Source organism: Maniola hyperantus, chromosome 15 (assembly GCF_902806685.2).
Source record: "Maniola hyperantus chromosome 15, iAphHyp1.2, whole genome shotgun sequence".
NCBI classification, from domain to species: Eukaryota; Metazoa; Arthropoda; class Insecta; order Lepidoptera; family Nymphalidae; genus Maniola; species Maniola hyperantus.
In genome coordinates this window covers 11,605,793-11,623,894 of record NC_048550.1, presented here as the reverse complement: position 1 = coordinate 11,623,894, position 18,102 = coordinate 11,605,793, and the positions used below count along the sequence as shown (strand labels likewise).

Here is an 18,102-nt window from a genome sequence, read left to right as displayed (position 1 = left end):
TACTGTTATTTTGGATCATCTTTTCAAAGTTGTTGTTACGTTTATCGGGGGGTATGGATTTAACAAACAGCCATACCTACCCCTTTCTAAGTAATCGCGTTTGTGTTTTACAAACAGGTAAAGCGCTGACTAGTTATAAAAAATAATTAATTAGTGTTTTTGACCAACAGATGGCAGTGGTGTCGTGGTGCGCGCTGAAGAGGCACTGATAGTCGCATTCGTGTTGCTGCTGTGGGTTGCCGCTATAGCGCTGTTCTTCAACCGCTGGGGCAAGATCAGGTGCGTCTATAAGCTGTACGTAGATTTCTGCTTTCTCATTTTTTATCAATTGCTTTCTTTTTAAGACATACCTGCAAGTCGTTTTACAAAACTCTAGGGTAGCTGTACTGTAACCTACTAGGCAAATCAGCAACTTTTTATCAAACGTCACAAAGCTCGCAAGCTTTCATGCTTGTATGGAATAGATAGATGTGACGTCATAGCTTTGTTTTCTTTTCGTCGTACATATTAGATATACCTACCTACAAATAGTTTAAAATAGTAAGCAAATTTGAAACTAGTGGTGGACGTGGATTTTACAAATTTTGGAAGATCCTCTATTTAATAATTACTAAAAAATATTTTCTTTTTGACATATTATGCATCATTCCAATTTTCATCCCCGTAAGTATAATATATTTTTTCTCTCATAATTGGCTAGCAAGAATGCCATAATTCAGCCAATTACAACTATCACAATATGATGCTCGTTGCTTCCATCACACGACAGCAGGTAGGTATAGTATATTTTCTATCTAAGAAGATAAAAAACCGGCCAAGTGCGAGTCAGACTCGCGCACCAAGAGTTCCGTACTACAGTCGTATTTTTCGACGTTTTGCACAATAAATAAAAAACTATTATGCATAATAATAAGTAAAAATCTGTTTTGAAATGTACAGGTAAAGCCCTTTCCTATAATACGCCACTTGGTATAGTAATCTTACTTTGAAAGTTGAAAATACTAATTATTAGTTCATGACCACAATTTAATTTCTTTGTGTGATGTAACCTCAAATTCACGGTTTTCAGATTTTTCCCCTAATGTCTGCTATAAGACCTACCTACTTACCCATGATTCTAGGTCAACGGAAAGTACCCTGTAGGTTTCTTGACAGACAGACAGACAGATGGACAGACTTTTCCGCTTTGTCCGCGTGGATTTATATTTTTAAAAATCCCTCGGGAACTCTCTAACTTTCGGGGATAAAAAGTTGCCTATGTGTTAACCCAGGGTACAATCTATCTCCATTCCAAAGTTCATCCAAATCCGTTCAGCCGTTTTTGCGTGATTAAGTAACAAACATCCAAACAATCCAAGAGCCTCAATAGCTCAACCGGTAAAGGAATGGACTGAAAACCGAAAGGTCGACGGTCCCGCCCGTTGCACTATTGTCGTACCTACTCCTAGCACTAGCATGACGCTTAGTTGGGGAGGAAAGGGGAATAATAGTTATTTTTTAACGTGGCTAATATTCTTTCTAAAAAAAAACATCCAAACATCCACACTTTCACATTTATAATATTACCTACTTATCTGTATATATAAAATTCAAAGTCCTGACTAACTGACTGACATATACAACGCACAGCCTAAACCGCTGGTCTTAGAGACATGAAATTTTGAAGGTGTGTTCTTTGTAAAGAGCCGGTATCCACTAAGAAAGGATTTTTCGAAATTCTACCCCTAAGTGGGTTAAATAGGGGATGAAAGTTTGTACGAAAGTACGTCTTTTTCAAGTTATTTGCATGAAAATTGGTATTTGGATTTTCGGTCACAAATGAAGAAACACGTGTTCCAGGATTTTTGGAAATTCAACCCCCACCTCTATTTTCTAAATTCCACCCGAGCGAAGCCGGGGCGGGTCAGCTAGTATTAGGATAAAGAGTCTTGAATCTTGATATTAATTATTCTTGCATTGGTGTGATTAATGTGTATAAACTAAGTATTTTGTTTTCCTATAGGATGCTCGAACCATATCAGCCAAAGTTTCAACAGCAGCACCGTCAAAGTTGTGCCCTCGCGGAGGCTTCAGTTTCAGTGCCTCCTCATGTAAGTTCACCTGTTTATAAATAAATTTTCATATCATTTCAATTCTTTTTTTGGGCAGACAACACAAAGTATCAGAATTTTTATAAGTATGCGTGTGTAAGGATACCTGAGCCGATTTGTGCTCAATAGCTATAATCATTTGATCTCGAAAAATAAAAAGGTCCCACAGGATTTATAAAAACCTAAATCCACCCAAACGAAGTACTGAGTAGTCTAGTAAATCTAGTAATAAATATATATTATAATTAATTATTATAATCAAAGATAATTTCGTATCGTTAAAAACATTTGGAAGACATCTTAAACAATTTACAAACGACCCCGGTCTAACGAATTATAATGAGTTATTTAAGATAACGACATGTTTCACTAATAATTGCGGATAAAATTTCTTTTTTTCCTTCTTTTTATACCTTAATAAAACCTTAAATTAACAGTAATAGCGTTGTCCAAAAATATTTTAAGTCCATCTTCTATCAAATTAACATTTGCGACCTCAATTTCAGACAAATTTTATTCTAAAACTTGCGGCATTTTACACAAATGGCTTAATTAATTTACTTAATTTTATTACGTATCCGTCCGACTTTATTAAAACAGCTACTTATCAATACTAATAAATAAAATTGAGGTGTCCGTCTGTAATTTCGAAATAACTAGCTCATTATGGTTATTTGAACTGTACCATAACTGAATCACACGTTTTTAAATGTTTTTATTTGAGTAAATTTTTTTAATCGATAGAAAAACTTTGGGAAATTGTACCATTAAAAAATTGGTTTCCAACTCCTCACAAAAATTGATGGGATTTAGAAACTGTCGGTTATAGATTGATATTGGAGGTAACTACCAAGTAAAGACTCTTTGCACTCGAGGACCCAACTCGTCAGCCCTGATGCTGTGAGGAATTGCATTCCTATATCGCGGTATCGCGGTACTTCGGAACGTACTATTTTCACGGACTCTGATCGGGTGAGTGCGTAACCGCCCTCAGAGTTCTCTATAATGTTCTCAAAATTGTATGAAGTCTGCCAATCCGCATTGGGCTAGCGTGGTGGACTATGGCCTAAACCCTTCTCATTCTGAGAGGGGCGCCGTGCTCAGTAGTGGGCCGGCAGTGGTTTGATCATGATGATTCAATCTAAATTAGTTAATCCAGTCTCAGGGTAGGATCAATAGAGCGCACTCTGACTTGGCTTAGACTTAAGACAGAGGTATATATCTCTCACATAAATCTGTCTCGTTTTAACTCAATCTTAAGTCTGAGCAAAGTCAAAGCACGGAGTAGGACATATCTACTCGTGTGGTCAAAGTGTGCACTATAGATCTCAGCCAAAGTCTCCCAGTACTCCGTTTCATCGCCTAATCTTAAGATGTTCAAATTTTTGTTCTGTTATCCAGCATCGAGCGTCCCTCTCGCGAGGTTGTGTATCATACGACTGCGGGGTATCGTTCTCCGCTTATCAGCCATGTGGGTATCTCGCGCATCGTCCGCGGCAGGTAATCCATACTTCCATACTAGGTTTAAAGACGTTTATTCTCATAAAGACAAAGTCACTTACATGAGAACTTAATTCTAAGAATAAAGTTTACAAATATTCGCCATTTAGGTACTCATTCAATGCATTTGTCGAAGTGATTCGCATTACTCATAATGTGAGCAGCTAATTCAGTTTTAAATGTATTGAATGAGTGTAGGTACATTTTTTATGTGTGCAGGTATCTATATATATAAAAGGAAAAGGTGACTGACTGACTGACTGACTGACTGACTGACTGACTGACTGACTGACTGATCTATCAACGCACAGCTCAAACTACTGGACGGATCGGGCTGAAATTTGGCATGCAGATAGCTATTATGACGTAGGCATCCGCTAAGAAAGGATTTTTGAAAATTCAACTCCTAAGGGGGTGAAATAGGGATTTGAAATTTTGTAGTCCACGCGGACGAAGTCGCGAGCATAAGCTAGTTAATAATAATATTAATATTATATTTTTGGCATTGAAATTGTAAAATAATAAATGATAATGGATACTTGGAGATATTATTAAAATACCCTAATATTCTTTAAAAAAAATTGAACTTACTGCCGCACTCAGTGTCGCTTATTCGTTACTTAGGCATTAATTAGTGTAGATAAGGAATGCCTTAAGTAACGATTAAGCGACTCTGAGTGCGGCTGCTAGTCATGTTAGTACTTAAATAAAACTAAGTAAGTATCTTTATGTTTTTTTATCTTTCGCTATTCTTTTTTACGTTATTGATTTATGTATTTCCGTTTTAGGATAGACCTTTTTTTTAGAATAAATTAAACATCAACACTGATAAGTATGTATTATATGGTTATCAGAACAGACAGAATGCTAAAAATCTCTACAACTTTATTTTTTTGTCTACCAGAATTCCGTCTTCGTCGGCAGTATGGGTGGCATGGCCCTCATACCAGAGAGCCCCCCTCGCCGCTCGCGCTCCGTAGCCGACCTTCCAGCCCTCGTCACCCCATCACACCACGCCCACACCCACACCCCCAGGTCTTCAAGAGCCGCCAGCCTCCACAGTGCTGTAGATCTAAGAGTTTCCGCTTCCCCGAGGACTTCTAGAGCTGCGAGTCTCCATTCAACAGTTGACATGCAGCATGTGCAAGTCCATGCCAGGGGATCTGTGGCCAATGTGAACAAACCCAGGAGTCCCAGACGATTGACTATAACTAACGTGTAGAACGAGTGTTCTTAGAAGTTATTTTTCTTGAAGTACCAGTGATAGGTTTACTTCGATGGACCAATTATTATGATTTTCTGTTTTGGTGTTTGAACTTTGAGGGACTTTTGAATATTTTGCGTCGTTAGTATATAAGTTCGTACTTGAATTTAACGCCGGTCTTTGCGTCACTTGCTTCACACAAATATAGTTTGGCTCGTGTTCGAATATTAGCTTATTCCCGCGACTTCGTCCGCGTGGACTCTACAAATTTCGAACCCCTATTTTACTCCCTTAGGAGTTTAATTTTCAAAATTTTTTTCTTAGTGCATGTCTACGTCATAATAGCTATCTGCATGCCAAATTTCAGCCCGATCCGTCCAGTCGTTTGAGCTGTGCGTTGATAGATCAGTCAGTCAGTCAGTCACCTTTTCCTTTTATAAACATACTAGCTTAAGCTCGCGACTTCGTCCGCGTGGACTACAAAAATTTCAAACCACTATTTCACCCCCTTAGGGGTTGAATTTTCAAAAATCCTTTCTTAGCGGATGCCTACGTCATAATACCTATCTGCATGCCAAATTTCAGCCCGATCCGTCCAGTAGTTTGAGCTGTGCGTTGATAGATCAGTCAGTCAGTCAATCACGTTTTCATTTTATATATTTAGATATAGATTGAGCAATAATAAACTCAATGAATGTTTGTAGACACGTTCTAGAAACTAAATATCTGTGTATGTAATTTGCCAGATTTTCATAAAAATACCTAGTTTTAGAGTTACATGATTTGTATGTAAATGAATCCCGTGTAACTTTGAAGGTAAAATATTTTAAAGAAAATCTGGTTGGTTGATATTCAAATGAGAGCCAAATTGCATTTGTTTGGGGCGCACTACGAATAAGCTCCTCTAAAGTTTCTAACAAAACGTACCTATCATTGGAGGTAAAAATTCTCTCTATTTGATAACTCCATAGAATACAAGTTAAATCAATATAGGTGGGCAAGCTGGGGCCCGATTTCATGATAGTTAATTAGTAATATCTAAATAATATTCATTAAAATTTAATCCATACATAATATTATAAATGCGGGATGCCCCGCACACCCGCACGATACCAGCCCGAACCGTGTTAGTGTGGGGGCTGTACGGGTGTGCGGGGCGTGTCGTCCCCCCCCCCCCCCCCCCCGATTGCTATCGGGACCTGTCGCGTACTATAGTTGTGACTTGTAACATAAATAAATAAATAGTGCGCATCTCAAATAAAAGTCATTAAGTATCATGAGTTTTTATCGATGTCTCATGATCTAGTTTATTTTATGCGATATCGTTACTATAACTTCAATTTCATGCCCCTCAGGCAACTCGTTAAAAATGTGACCGACTTTTCTTGCTATTGTTACTGCAAGCTTCGATAACGGCCGATGTAATAAATTATGTTCAACGGAAAAATATTTTTTTATGTCAAACTAGACGATACCCGCGACTTCGTCCGCGTGGATTTAGATTTTTAAAAAACTAAAGTAATACTATTAATTTTATTAAATAAGATAAGATTGATAATATAAGAACTTCAAAACCTAGACCTTTTCGATGTAACCAGTAGAAAAATCTCTAGCGTCCTATATATCTTTCTCTTCATATCTCATAAAATATATAACCTAGATTTAGGTTTTACTATCAATAATTGCCTTTAACTAAAACTAGACGTGTGGTGCTACTTTAAAAATCTACTAGAATATTCTAATTATCGTTATTAAAATGATTGCTCATTTCAAATTTTGGTAGGTCACTCCTTCTTTTTGTAATATAAAAATTACAATCTAAAAATCTTGCGCATTCTATATTCTATCCGCGGAAAGAAGTTAATATAGCGCTCTCTCTGTTACGTATTCCCATACAAATGATAGAGACAAAAATCTCAGTGGGCGCTAACCATTTTGAAACACCAACTAATCACAAACGAAACTATGTTTTCTAATTTGAAAAACATTTTCGAATTGAATTTCGAATGTTATGTGAAAACATGTTTGCTATTGGTTGGAGCCTCAAAATGGTTAACGCCTTCTTAGATTTCTGTCTCTATCATTTATGTTGGATCACTTAACAGAGAAAGCGCTATATACTAACTTCTTTCGGGGATAGAGCAAACTACTGCAACTAATCTTTTGTATAAGTACGTAATGCAAGGTCTAATTGCATACGGTTTTCTTCTTGACTTTTCTTTCTATGTAATACCTAAACCTTAGATAACCCAACCTAATCTATGACCTAATATAATTTAGCCCTGTCAAATTCGTCCTAACTATTACATATATTAGCTACAATACCTACCTATTCGTAGATAAGTCACACAAAGAGTTGTGTGGTGTCATACACAGACCACCTATAGACGCCTTATAGCCGGACAATCCCGATCGCCAAACCTAGGCAGTTGCTTAGCATAAAAGTCGGCCCACGCCCGTTCGGTACCCTCATTCCGCACATTGTATGTATGTATGTATATACTTTATTGCACCACAGAAACACAAATGACAGGTTACAAAAAGAAATCTTAATAAGTAGGTACAAAAAGGCGGTCTTATCGCTAAATAGCGATCTTTTCCAGACAACCTTAACGCTAGGGAAAAAACGAACAAATGGACAATGGGAGGTGGTGTAAAATAAACCTAAATACCAATAGGTACATAAACTAAACCATATAATAAGAATATAAAATACATATTATTAATACTGTCTTGATTACGTGACTTTTGAGTCCACCAACCACAACAAATTCACCCCTGTCCCTCGTCAACATTTTACGATTTTGTTTTTATGTAAAACCTTGTATATTGTAACTCTTGAGGTTGAATTCTCTGTGCGTCTAAAATAATTGAATACATTTTTTTAAAATCCACACCACACAAAAACTTTGTGTGCCTATCTAATCCTAGCTTAGACCTTAGATTTTTCTCTTTCTCTATTCAACTCTATCAACTAGCTCTAATGTATTTTAATTGCCAAAATAATACTAATCTTTGTACATAAAAGTTAAAGTAGTTAAGTTAGTTAAATAAAATATGATTAATTATTTATTTAACAAGAGACCAGACGGTATGACTCTTGTCCCGTGGAAGCAAGGTAGGTCGCTTGTGTGGGATGCCACGTGTGTGGATACACTGGCGCTGTCACACGTACAGGCGACCTCCGTGGCGGCCGGAGCGGCGGCTACTAAGGCAGAAAGGGCCAAGAGGCGCAAATATGAGAATATAGAAAATAGTTTCATATTTGTGCCTTTTGGGGTGGAGACCATGGGTTCGTGGGGCGAGGATGCTAGATCCTTTTTTAAGGACCTTTCATCCTGTCTCGCGGAATCCACGGGGGACGGGAGGGCTGGCAGTTACTTCGGTCAGCATATTAGTCTGGCCATTCAACTAGGTAACGCTGCCAGCGTTCTGGGCACCCTGCCTCGTTGCGGTGATTGAGAGGATATTTTCGATTTGTAATTTTTACGTTCTAGAATAAGTTTGGTATTTTTGTTTTTATTATTTATTTATGTTTAATTTAAGCGATATTATCATTGGAGATTATAATATCAAATGCTCAGCATAAATTAAACCATTAAAAATGAAAATGTTTAGATGTTCCTATTAAAATAAGGACTTCGTTACTTTAAATGTAAAATGAATGAAACTTAAAAATATATTGTTTGTATTAAATTCACGGCAACCGAATGAAGAAAGATACTTTTTTATTGTAAACTAGGGGATGCCCGCGACTTCGTCCGCGTGGATTTAATTTTTAAAAATCCCGTGAGAACTCTTTGATTTCCCGGGATAGAAAGTAGCCCTTCCCCGGGATGCAAACTATCTGTGTACCAAATTTCGTCAAAATCGGTTGAACGGTTGGGCCGCGAAAGGCTTGCAGACAGACAGACAGATAGACAGACAGAAACACTTTCGTATTTATAATATTAGTATGGATTGCTAAACTTAGTAGTTTCAATTAAGTTTATCTACATTTTTATTTTTATTTTAATTAAGCTGTAAAATCTCAACAACTCAATGGCTATATCAAAGAAAGTTTCACAACTTAAAAATATTTTTTTGGTGTCTTTAAGAAAAAGTATTTAAACTTTTGTAAATTTAGGAGTAGGTACTACTACGTTTAAAAAAAATTATAAGATTATTTCTACTTAATAATAATTAATTAATTAATAACAATATCGGATTGTCCATATTCTAACTCAATACTTGACCAAGTAAATTCTATTTTATGATACTATTGTACTGTCAAAATAGCAAAAGATGTGTAAATTAATCTAGAGAATTAAATTACTGTAATTTGAAAACCAAAGTTTTACTTAAGATTATACTGTAAATTACGAAAGTTGGGGACTTGGATTAAAATGGTACACACACAGAGCTTCTTTGGGCTGCGAGAGACGGAGCATTCTCACCACAGATGAAAAAATATGTAAAGTGACTTCGCAGTTCGCGCAAAACCGACTTTCGTAAATAAATTATTGGCCTAGGCAGGTTTTTTTATCAAACGAAATTGAATGATTTTTTTGTTTATTGTTTACCTACAATAAAATACAAGTAAACAAATGCTAGTTTTTTTTTCAAGTACTTAAAAACAATTTACAAATGATACTTACAATAAATCTCGCAAGATGAAAATGTGTTTTATTTTGATCGATCTTTGTTATCCTATCGTTGACAATAGATTAAAATACCGCAAAGATGGGCATAGGGTGGTACTAGCCACGTAGTGGTATCATGAAGAGTAAGAAAATTCTATATGGGTGGATCACGGTCCACGGACTTGGAGGGGTGGATTTATCTCTGGGCCCCTAACCGATAGTTTTATACCCCGATGAGTCATGGGAGCGGCATACAAGTTTGACAGGTCTAAAAATAGCGTTATCCTTTTCACAATGTTCTCTCCGAAAAAGGATAGCTTAACTTTTAGATCTAGCAATTTAGATAAGTTTTGAGATTGTGTAAAACCGGTTGTTATACTTACCTACTTAATAATTTTAAATACATATCAAAAATTGCGGAACGGGCAGGATTCGAACCTGCGTCTTCTGGGTATAGCGCGACGCCTTGAGCGCTAGGCCACGGTTTCGCTTACTGCCAGTGACGTTTGTGATATGTATGTTCACTCAGTACTGAAGTGACTGTTAATGCCATCTAGTATAGATTTCCTTGAAGTGTAGGTTAAACACACTACACACACACACTAAGTGTAGGTTACACTACAGTAACAATTATAAAAAACTTACCTACTTGCTACCTACTTATTTAAAAGACTGTGCCACGTCGGTAGATCTCTAAAGCTTATTTCACACTACGGGATATAAATTATGTTATAGTCCGGTCAAAATAGACTTTCAAAGTTACAATAATTCGCATAGCGCAAAAAGTTGGTACGAGTGTTAGGAACACCAATAGGTATTAGGTATAGTATAGTATACGTAAATGCATTTTTGTAAATTCCCCATCGATTTATATTGATGCTCCCAACATTCGTACCAATTTTTAGCCTTATGTGAATAATTGTAACCTTGAATGTCTATTTTGACCGGACTATAATATAGGTAATTTATATCCCGTAGTGTGAAATAAGCTTTACTAATAAAACTCTATAGCTACGTTAAAAAAATTGTTTTTATTCACTTATACAATATAGATACTGAATTTATAGTAGGTAGTGTTCATCATCATCATCATTATCATCATCATCATCATCATCATCATCATCATCATCATCATCATCATCATCATCGACCAATGGACGTCCACTGCTGGACATAGGTCTCTTGTAGAGACTTCCAGAAGCCACGGTCTTGCGCCGCCTGGATTCAGCGGCTCCCTGCGACTCGTCTGATGTCGTCCATCCACCTAGTGGGGGGGTCTTTCAACGCTGCGTCTTCCGGTGCGAGGTCGCCATTCCAGCACCTTGGGACCCCAACGTCTATCGGTTGTACGAACTATGTGCCCTGCCCATTGCCACTTCAGCTTCGCAACCCGTTGAGCTATGTCGGTTACTCTAGTTCTCCTACGGATCTCCTCATTTCTGATTTGATCACGTAGAGAAACTCCAAGCATAGCTCTCTCCATCGCCCGCTGAGTGACTCTGAACTTTGTTATGAGGCCCATTAAATAGTTAGCGACCATGTCTCGGATCCATATGTCATCACTGTTCGAAGACTTTGGTCTTCAAGCACTGAGGTAGGTAGTGTTAGTGGTAGTTAACCTTCTGTTATAAAATTTATAGTAAAAAGTTATTATTTTACAGCAAAAAAATATATAGTCACAGTACAAGACTAACAAAACTAAAATGAAAACAGTGTCAAAATAGCCTTTTTATTTGCTCTTTTTATTCGGCAATGGAAACGCTAAGAGCTTCCTTTTGTTCTTTGTTAGGTTGTAATTTAAGTAGGTTGGATTTGATGGTACCTTTACCCACACTAACCCGCCTGCACATTCAGTAAAGATTTTTTGGTGTCTCAAAATGGATATAACGTCCACTGAAATTTCTGTCTCCATCATTTGTATGGGATTACGTAACAGAGATAGCTCTACACTAACTTGTTTTCAAACCTGCAATGTATAGCGTTCAAAACTGGGGTCAATGCCCCACCTACAACGTGGCATTGACTCCGAATGGCCTTCTTACGCAACGTTCGTTGACTTCTAGCGTCAGTCAGATGTTTTATTTGCAACATATTATCGTGAACTTTTGCAAAATATAGGAAATTTTTTCGCGTTTGTTTTTGTGGTAGGTATCCAGCTGTCTACGTTTTTGCGAGCGTTCTGGTTACACCCATTAATTATATTAGGTTGGTTATTAGGTTGGTTAGGTTGGTTGGTTATTAGGTTGATTGAATTATAGAAACCTTACTTTGAACTTTACTTTGAACTTTAAGCAAGTTTTGGGATAAAAAAGATTTCTAAATCTGTAAAACCACGAAACATGACAGAACAATAGATTTTTCAAGACATTATTATTAATATTAAACGCAAGTACCTACCCTACAAAGTGCTATAAATCTCTAGATGCGATTCTAGATTCCAGCCACGTGTGACGTTCAATTTGTGAGCTTATCTCTAAAGTCCAACCTAACCTCATCATATGCATACATCATGCGGAATGTTGCCTTTAAATCATAGATATGTATGTGCAGTATTTAAGTACATCTGTAGATTGCTCATTTTAAGAGACAGGGACAATTTTTTAGCAAAAAAAATTATCAGAAAATGTAGCATAGTTATCAGTCTGAAATTCTGAATCTAGTACGTCACGCGGCACGCCCAGGCACAGAGTACGGAAAATCCACTAAAAGTGCTTCGGTCACATATTACGTAGGTACAGCACGCAACGCAAACCCTGATTAAATACCGGAAGTAGACTTTTGAAATTAATAAAAGCGGAAGAGCAAAAATATTGTGTAAAATTGAATAAGTTCGGAACAGAACGCAAGAATAACAAAGGGCAGAATTGAAAAAGCAATCCATTTGGTGGTTTCATCTTGCACCGTAAAGGATACGTCGTGTTTATCAACCCGAGCCTCCATTACTGTGCTACCATTGAGTTAGTAGCCCATAGAGAAGCAATCCTTTCATTTCATTTAATTTCTTTTCATTTATTAATTTGCTTTAGAAGGAGATAGCAGATTTATAGAGCGCTGTTCCTGTCGTTGAGACCGACAAAGCGTCATATAGGTATGAGTAACAGAGACAACGTGCTACAAAGCCAAAATGTCATTCTAAAGGCCGATGTACATTACTTTCAGCCGCGTACTGTAGGTTATGGTATTGTTTGTACAGTGGAGTGTCCATCGCTGAAGATACAGTTGTAATAGTAGTGTTAATACCTATTATAAATACGAAAGTGTCTGTCCGTTCGTCAGTACGTTTGTCTGTTACCTTTTACCGACTTATCCATTTACCCGATTTATAGCTTTTTGTAGGTAGCTTCCCGCTACTTCGACCACGTTGATTTAGATTTTTAAGAATCCTGTGGGGATTATTTGATTTTCCGGGACATAAAATAGCCTATGTCTGGCCCCGGGATACAAGTTGTCTCTGTACCCGTCAAAATCAGTTCAATGGACGGGCCGGGAAAAATAAATGAAAAGACCAAAAACTACATTGCTACTCTGGCAATATGGATTGCTACTCTAGCAATATGGCAACTCTGCGCGTAACACCACTGTGAGAAATGTCCGACGTTATATAAACGGACATCAAAGAGAAAAGATGGAGTAGGTTATGTTATTGTTTGTACAGTGGAGTGTCTATCTCTACTTTTAAGTTTGCTTACAATTTTACATTATCAATTTGACTAAAAAAGTACGTCAAATTACATCAAATGTATATGACGTCACATTTGTGTGTTTCATACAAGCTCCCATACTAAGCGAGCGTTTTGACATTTGATAAAAAGTCGCTGATTTGACGTTGTTCTATCGTTTAATAGTATACGACAGTTCAAGATGGCAATCGGGGTGGGGACACCCCGCACACCCGCACAGCCCCTGCGCTAACCCGATGCCGGGTAGTTTGCCGGTAGGGCGGTAGTCACGGTCGAAGCAGACCTGACCAAACCAGAGAAATTTTTGAAAATTTAAAATGCCAAATTTCCCATGCCGGGAATCGAACCCGGGACCTCCCGCTAATAAGACCACATAGCTTACCACTGCGCCAGGGAGGTCGGCGAAACCTACTTTATTAAATAACATAAATCGACCAAAATATTATTATAAAACACTAGCCACAGTCAGTCAGTCAGTCACCTTTGCATTTTATATATTTAGACTAGCTTATGCTCGCGACTTCGTCGGCGTTTACTACAAAAATTTCAAACGCCTATTTCACCCCCTTAGGGATTGAATATTCAAAAATCCTTTCTAAGCGAATGTCTACGTCATAACAACTATCTCAGATAGCCTATCTGCTTACCAAATACATTATGCTGAACGTACACCCATTTGGGGTGGTGTCACAGATGAAAATGTTACATTTGTACTTTGTTTTTATCTGTGACACCAACAACAAATAAACAACAAATTTCTTTCTTTCTTTCTCTCTTTCTTTCAAGTTTCCGCCCGATCCGTTCAGTAGTTTGAGATGTGCGTTGATAGATCAGTCAGTCAGTCAGTCACCTTTTCCTTTTATATATTTAGAAGACTTCGTTACAGAGCAAAGACCTCTATTTGTAAGAACTAATCAGAAGTTCCGCACCGACGCGCGACGCCCCGCCCGTGATTTGCGGTTGTAGGTTATCATTGGGGACTCCTCCGCGCTCCAGGACTTAATTAAATGTTTGATTACGTTGTTTTTCAGTGGCTACATAGTACATATACAGTATGTCTGGTTACCGATGTCGGACCCGTTAAGGGTAAGCGATACAAACAATTTTATCGACAAATCAATTTATTTTTTTATCAACTTTGTGGAAATGGCAGCCATTTTAATTTTCATTTCGACTAAGCAAGGGTACTTGCATTTATTTAGCAATTTCTCATGATGTAACGGTCCTACAGACACAAAACTAGTTTTGTTTGATAGCTGAAAATGTACCCAACAAATTACAAATATTGAATAATTTTGTCATTAACATATAGAAAAAAATTGAAAACCGAAGAAAACATGACAAAAATTAGGTTCATTTTTTGTTTTTTTTTAAGATTTTTGTAAAAACTAGGCAATTAACCTGCTGGTTTTTTTCATGCTTTGGATAGAACAAGATTATTTTTTAATAAACACCAAAATAAAAGCTACTAATCAAATAGTTTAGGAGTTATGACAGTTTGAATATTATGACCTTTTATGAGCATCCTGTAATATGGACAGAAATAAAAAACGATATCAATCATAATAAATGGCTTTATGTAATTTTCTGCTAAATTAAAAGCCATATTATTCGCGCTATAGCATTATATATCGCGCTGCATTGCGCGACGGAATGCGGTGCGTATTATATCAGCATAAGTAAGTTATGTATTTCTGTGACCTGCACAACAATACACACATGCAAGCCCGTGGGCAAAAGCTAGTAATGTATAAAAGTGCCTATTCACACATGAGAATATTTTTATTCCTACCATTTAAAGTGATAAAGTACGGTATTCCTGAAACGTATTATATTGAGAAATAAAGTTTTATTCAAACATCCTCTTCTTATTCAAACGGGCGCCTGGATGGTAGATATCAATATAAATCAATATTTTTGTGAGCGTTTATCCAATATCGGAGTACTTTCGGTGAACGGGTTTGCAAGATACAAGTGTTTTTAATAAATAAATAAATAAATAAATAAATAAATAAAAGTTTATTCAGCTCACAAAACAAGAAAATACAAAAAAAAAAAAGCAAAACATACAAACCAAATGTTACAAATTAAAAAAATTCAAACTAGGTAAGCTTAAAACTACGAGCTCGACAGTACTAAAAAGAAAAATTATGTCTTGTTTGAGCTGAAAAGGCTACTGCCTCAGCATGATGCTGCAGTATTTGACTACTGCAGCGCTGATTTTCAGGCAGAGCCCTAGTGTCACGACCCGACAACGAAAGTGTTCTCTATAATATAAAAATCAACTAAAATAAAAAATAAAAAACTTCATTATTAGTAGAGTAATAAATATGATATATATTATATACATATAGGGTATTACATATGTATTTAAACACATGTAAACTTATACACATACAAAGTGTAGGTACGACATGTTTTTGATGTATGGAATGCCATTATTCTGTTTGTGTAGACTACCTGCAGGGAACTAAAAAATCTTTTGGTTTTACACACAAAAACTTAGCGTTATTGTTATACCTACTATCGAAACCCAATCCAATACACAATAATCATTTGCCTCATTTTGTAGTTTTATTGATTTAATATTTTTCAAAACCGCAATGTTTGGCGTTCAAAACTGGGGTCAATGCCCCACCTACGACGTCGCATTGACTCCTAATGGCCTACTTACGCCACGTTGCTTCAGACAAAACACTAATTGTAAGTTGTATGTACGCAGACAGAGCACAGGTGTTTGTTGGTGCGCGAACATAGTGGATGCCCAGCTTAATGTTAGAAGACTGAAATTTTCGCAATAGGTTTCGTGTAATTTGCGTGTAATAATTATTCATAAGCGTCACGGAAAATTGAGACTGACTTCTCTAATAATTACAGTTTAAAAATCTGTGTCAGTATAACTTTGGTCTTTTGGAGATGATTTATTGCTTGTAAAAAATAGGTCTCTACTCCCTTTATATTTTTTAGGCTTCTTTCAGAAAAGTGCTGCTTTAAGTAGGTACCTAAATTAAAAAAATATCTTTTGTCATGTTTAAGTTAAAGATTTAGATAATACTTAATATAAGTCCCACAAATTGCTAATACGCGTGGTCGCCATTTTAGTGTCGTCAGCAGTACACTGAAGTTTCGAGTTGATGGTATATTTTTATTCCGGCTGACGTCAAAATGACGTCATTTCGATGTTAATGAGACATGGTTCCAGCGCAATAGCAATTTGCGGGACTTATAGGTGATACCTTGTGGTACAAGACCTATGCATTGTTTCAAAAAACACTGGTGCAGTAAATTGCAATACTACTCGTGGCATTCGGGTGGCGCATAGATCAAATTAATGGCAACATGAATTACAACCAAAGGCAAATGTTGGTTGCGTTTCAATGTGTTTCACGTTTGAATCCGTAAAAGCACGATAAAGCGCGAACATTTCAGCTGTAAATTCAGTTTTCAGCTTATGCAGTACAACTGAAGCCCTCGCCTTCGTTCGCGTGTGGATTTTCAAAAACTTCGTGGAACTTTTTAATTTGCCGAGTAAAAACTAGACTGACCAGGTCTTTAATTATGTCTGATGCAAAAATCACTTCGATCCACTACTCCCATGCGGCGTGATTGAGGGACAAGCCAACAAACAAGCACACTTCTTCTTCTTCTTCGCTCTGGGCTGGTTTCCGCACTTAAACGTTTCCGTCTGTTGTGCGTGCATTGCCCCTCCCCGCCGAAGTAAAAACAAGCACACTTTCGCGTGTCTAATAATAATTTATGGATAGTGACTGTTTAGTGATTAGTTAATTTTATAATTTTTTTATTATCATACCTAATATATTATTTTACAAATTATTTTAATTGTTTAATACTTACAGGCTAACGGCCGCACTCGGAGTCGCTTAATTAGTATGGATAAGGAATGCCTTAAGTAACGATTAAGCGACTCTGATCACGGCTGTATTTCACGTCTCTAATAGTGACTGTAGTAATTTCTTCTTTACAGTAGTTGGCTCTATTTTAACCGATTTAATAAAGAGGTTTTTGAGATTGATTGCGTGAAACACTAGCTGTTATTGGGCGATAAAAAATCTTGCGTGTAACGGCCCTTAATTTTCGCCTTGCGTTACGGCTTGTTATAGTGGAAATGATAAGAAACGTTATTAAACGTAGGTTTAATAGAAATCCTAGGGTTAATTGAATTCAGGTCGCTTGACTACGACGAATAACATTTCTCAAATAAATACAGTAAAATTTTTTTTTCAAACAATTTTTATTTGTAAAGATTTTAAAAGATTTTGCCCTTAGAATAGTAATTAGCCACGGCCGAAGCCTCCCAGATCAGAGACAATTTAGAAATTATGAATTCCCAAATTGCCCCTGCCGAGAATCGATCCCTTGTCCTCGCACTTATAAGACCACAGCGCTTGCCACTGCGCCAAGGAGATCGTCGATTTAGGTTTTGTTTTAAATCCCAAGGGAACTTTAATTTTCTGGGACAAAAAGTACCAAGTCCGTGACATCGTCCACGAGGATTTAGGTTTTCTTGAAATCCTGTGGGAACTCTTTCATTTTCGGGATAAAAAGTAGCGTGTGTACATTCGATGTTTCAATATAGCAATAGCCAGAACGAATGCCTATCCTATCTAACAACTTTATCACAAAAGTCTTCCTGAATTACAACAAACGTAATCACCAAAAAGAAACCACCTAAACGTTTCAGTGCTGAAAGGCTCCAGGTGGCTAAATTAGCTCCCGGGAGCAATTGCGGGTTACCCAGCACCCTTGCCACTAATTGAGATTACGAGAGGGTACTTACCTAGTACATACAGATGTTATGTACATGGAGTAGCAATTCTCGTACATATTACAGACGTAACGCATTTAAATGAGTAGGATCATAATATGGCAGTGGTGCGGTGCGGGAGGGGTGTGATGACGTGACGAGAGAGATCAGTGATTCGTCAACTTGTGATAGCTGGATATATGCGAAACACTCGTGTGAATATTATTTTCATTGAACTACT

General features: G+C 37.1%; 2 protein-coding genes across 4 annotated transcripts in view; one reads left to right on the top strand and one right to left on the bottom strand.

Moving 5' to 3' along the window:
• Window positions 1-7,240, top strand: part of LOC117988929 (uncharacterized) — a 41,307-nt gene extending 34,067 nt beyond the window's left edge. For 2 of the 3 annotated variants that reach the window (XM_069503661.1, XM_069503659.1), the window contains 4 exons: window positions 171-279; window positions 2,003-2,090; window positions 3,492-3,590; window positions 4,495-7,240. In XM_069503661.1, coding sequence (XP_069359762.1) covers window positions 171-279; window positions 2,003-2,090; window positions 3,492-3,590; window positions 4,495-4,812 — 614 coding nt within the window. In that variant the 3' untranslated portion in view covers window positions 4,813-7,240. Of the gene's footprint in view, window positions 1-170; window positions 295-2,002; window positions 2,091-3,491; window positions 3,591-4,494 lie in introns of all 3 variants that reach the window. The other variant, XM_069503660.1, reaches the window with a different exon arrangement.
• Window positions 1-18,102, bottom strand: part of LOC117988924 (4-hydroxyphenylpyruvate dioxygenase-like) — a 326,462-nt gene that overhangs the window by 231,797 nt on the left and 76,563 nt on the right. The window lies entirely within an intron of this gene.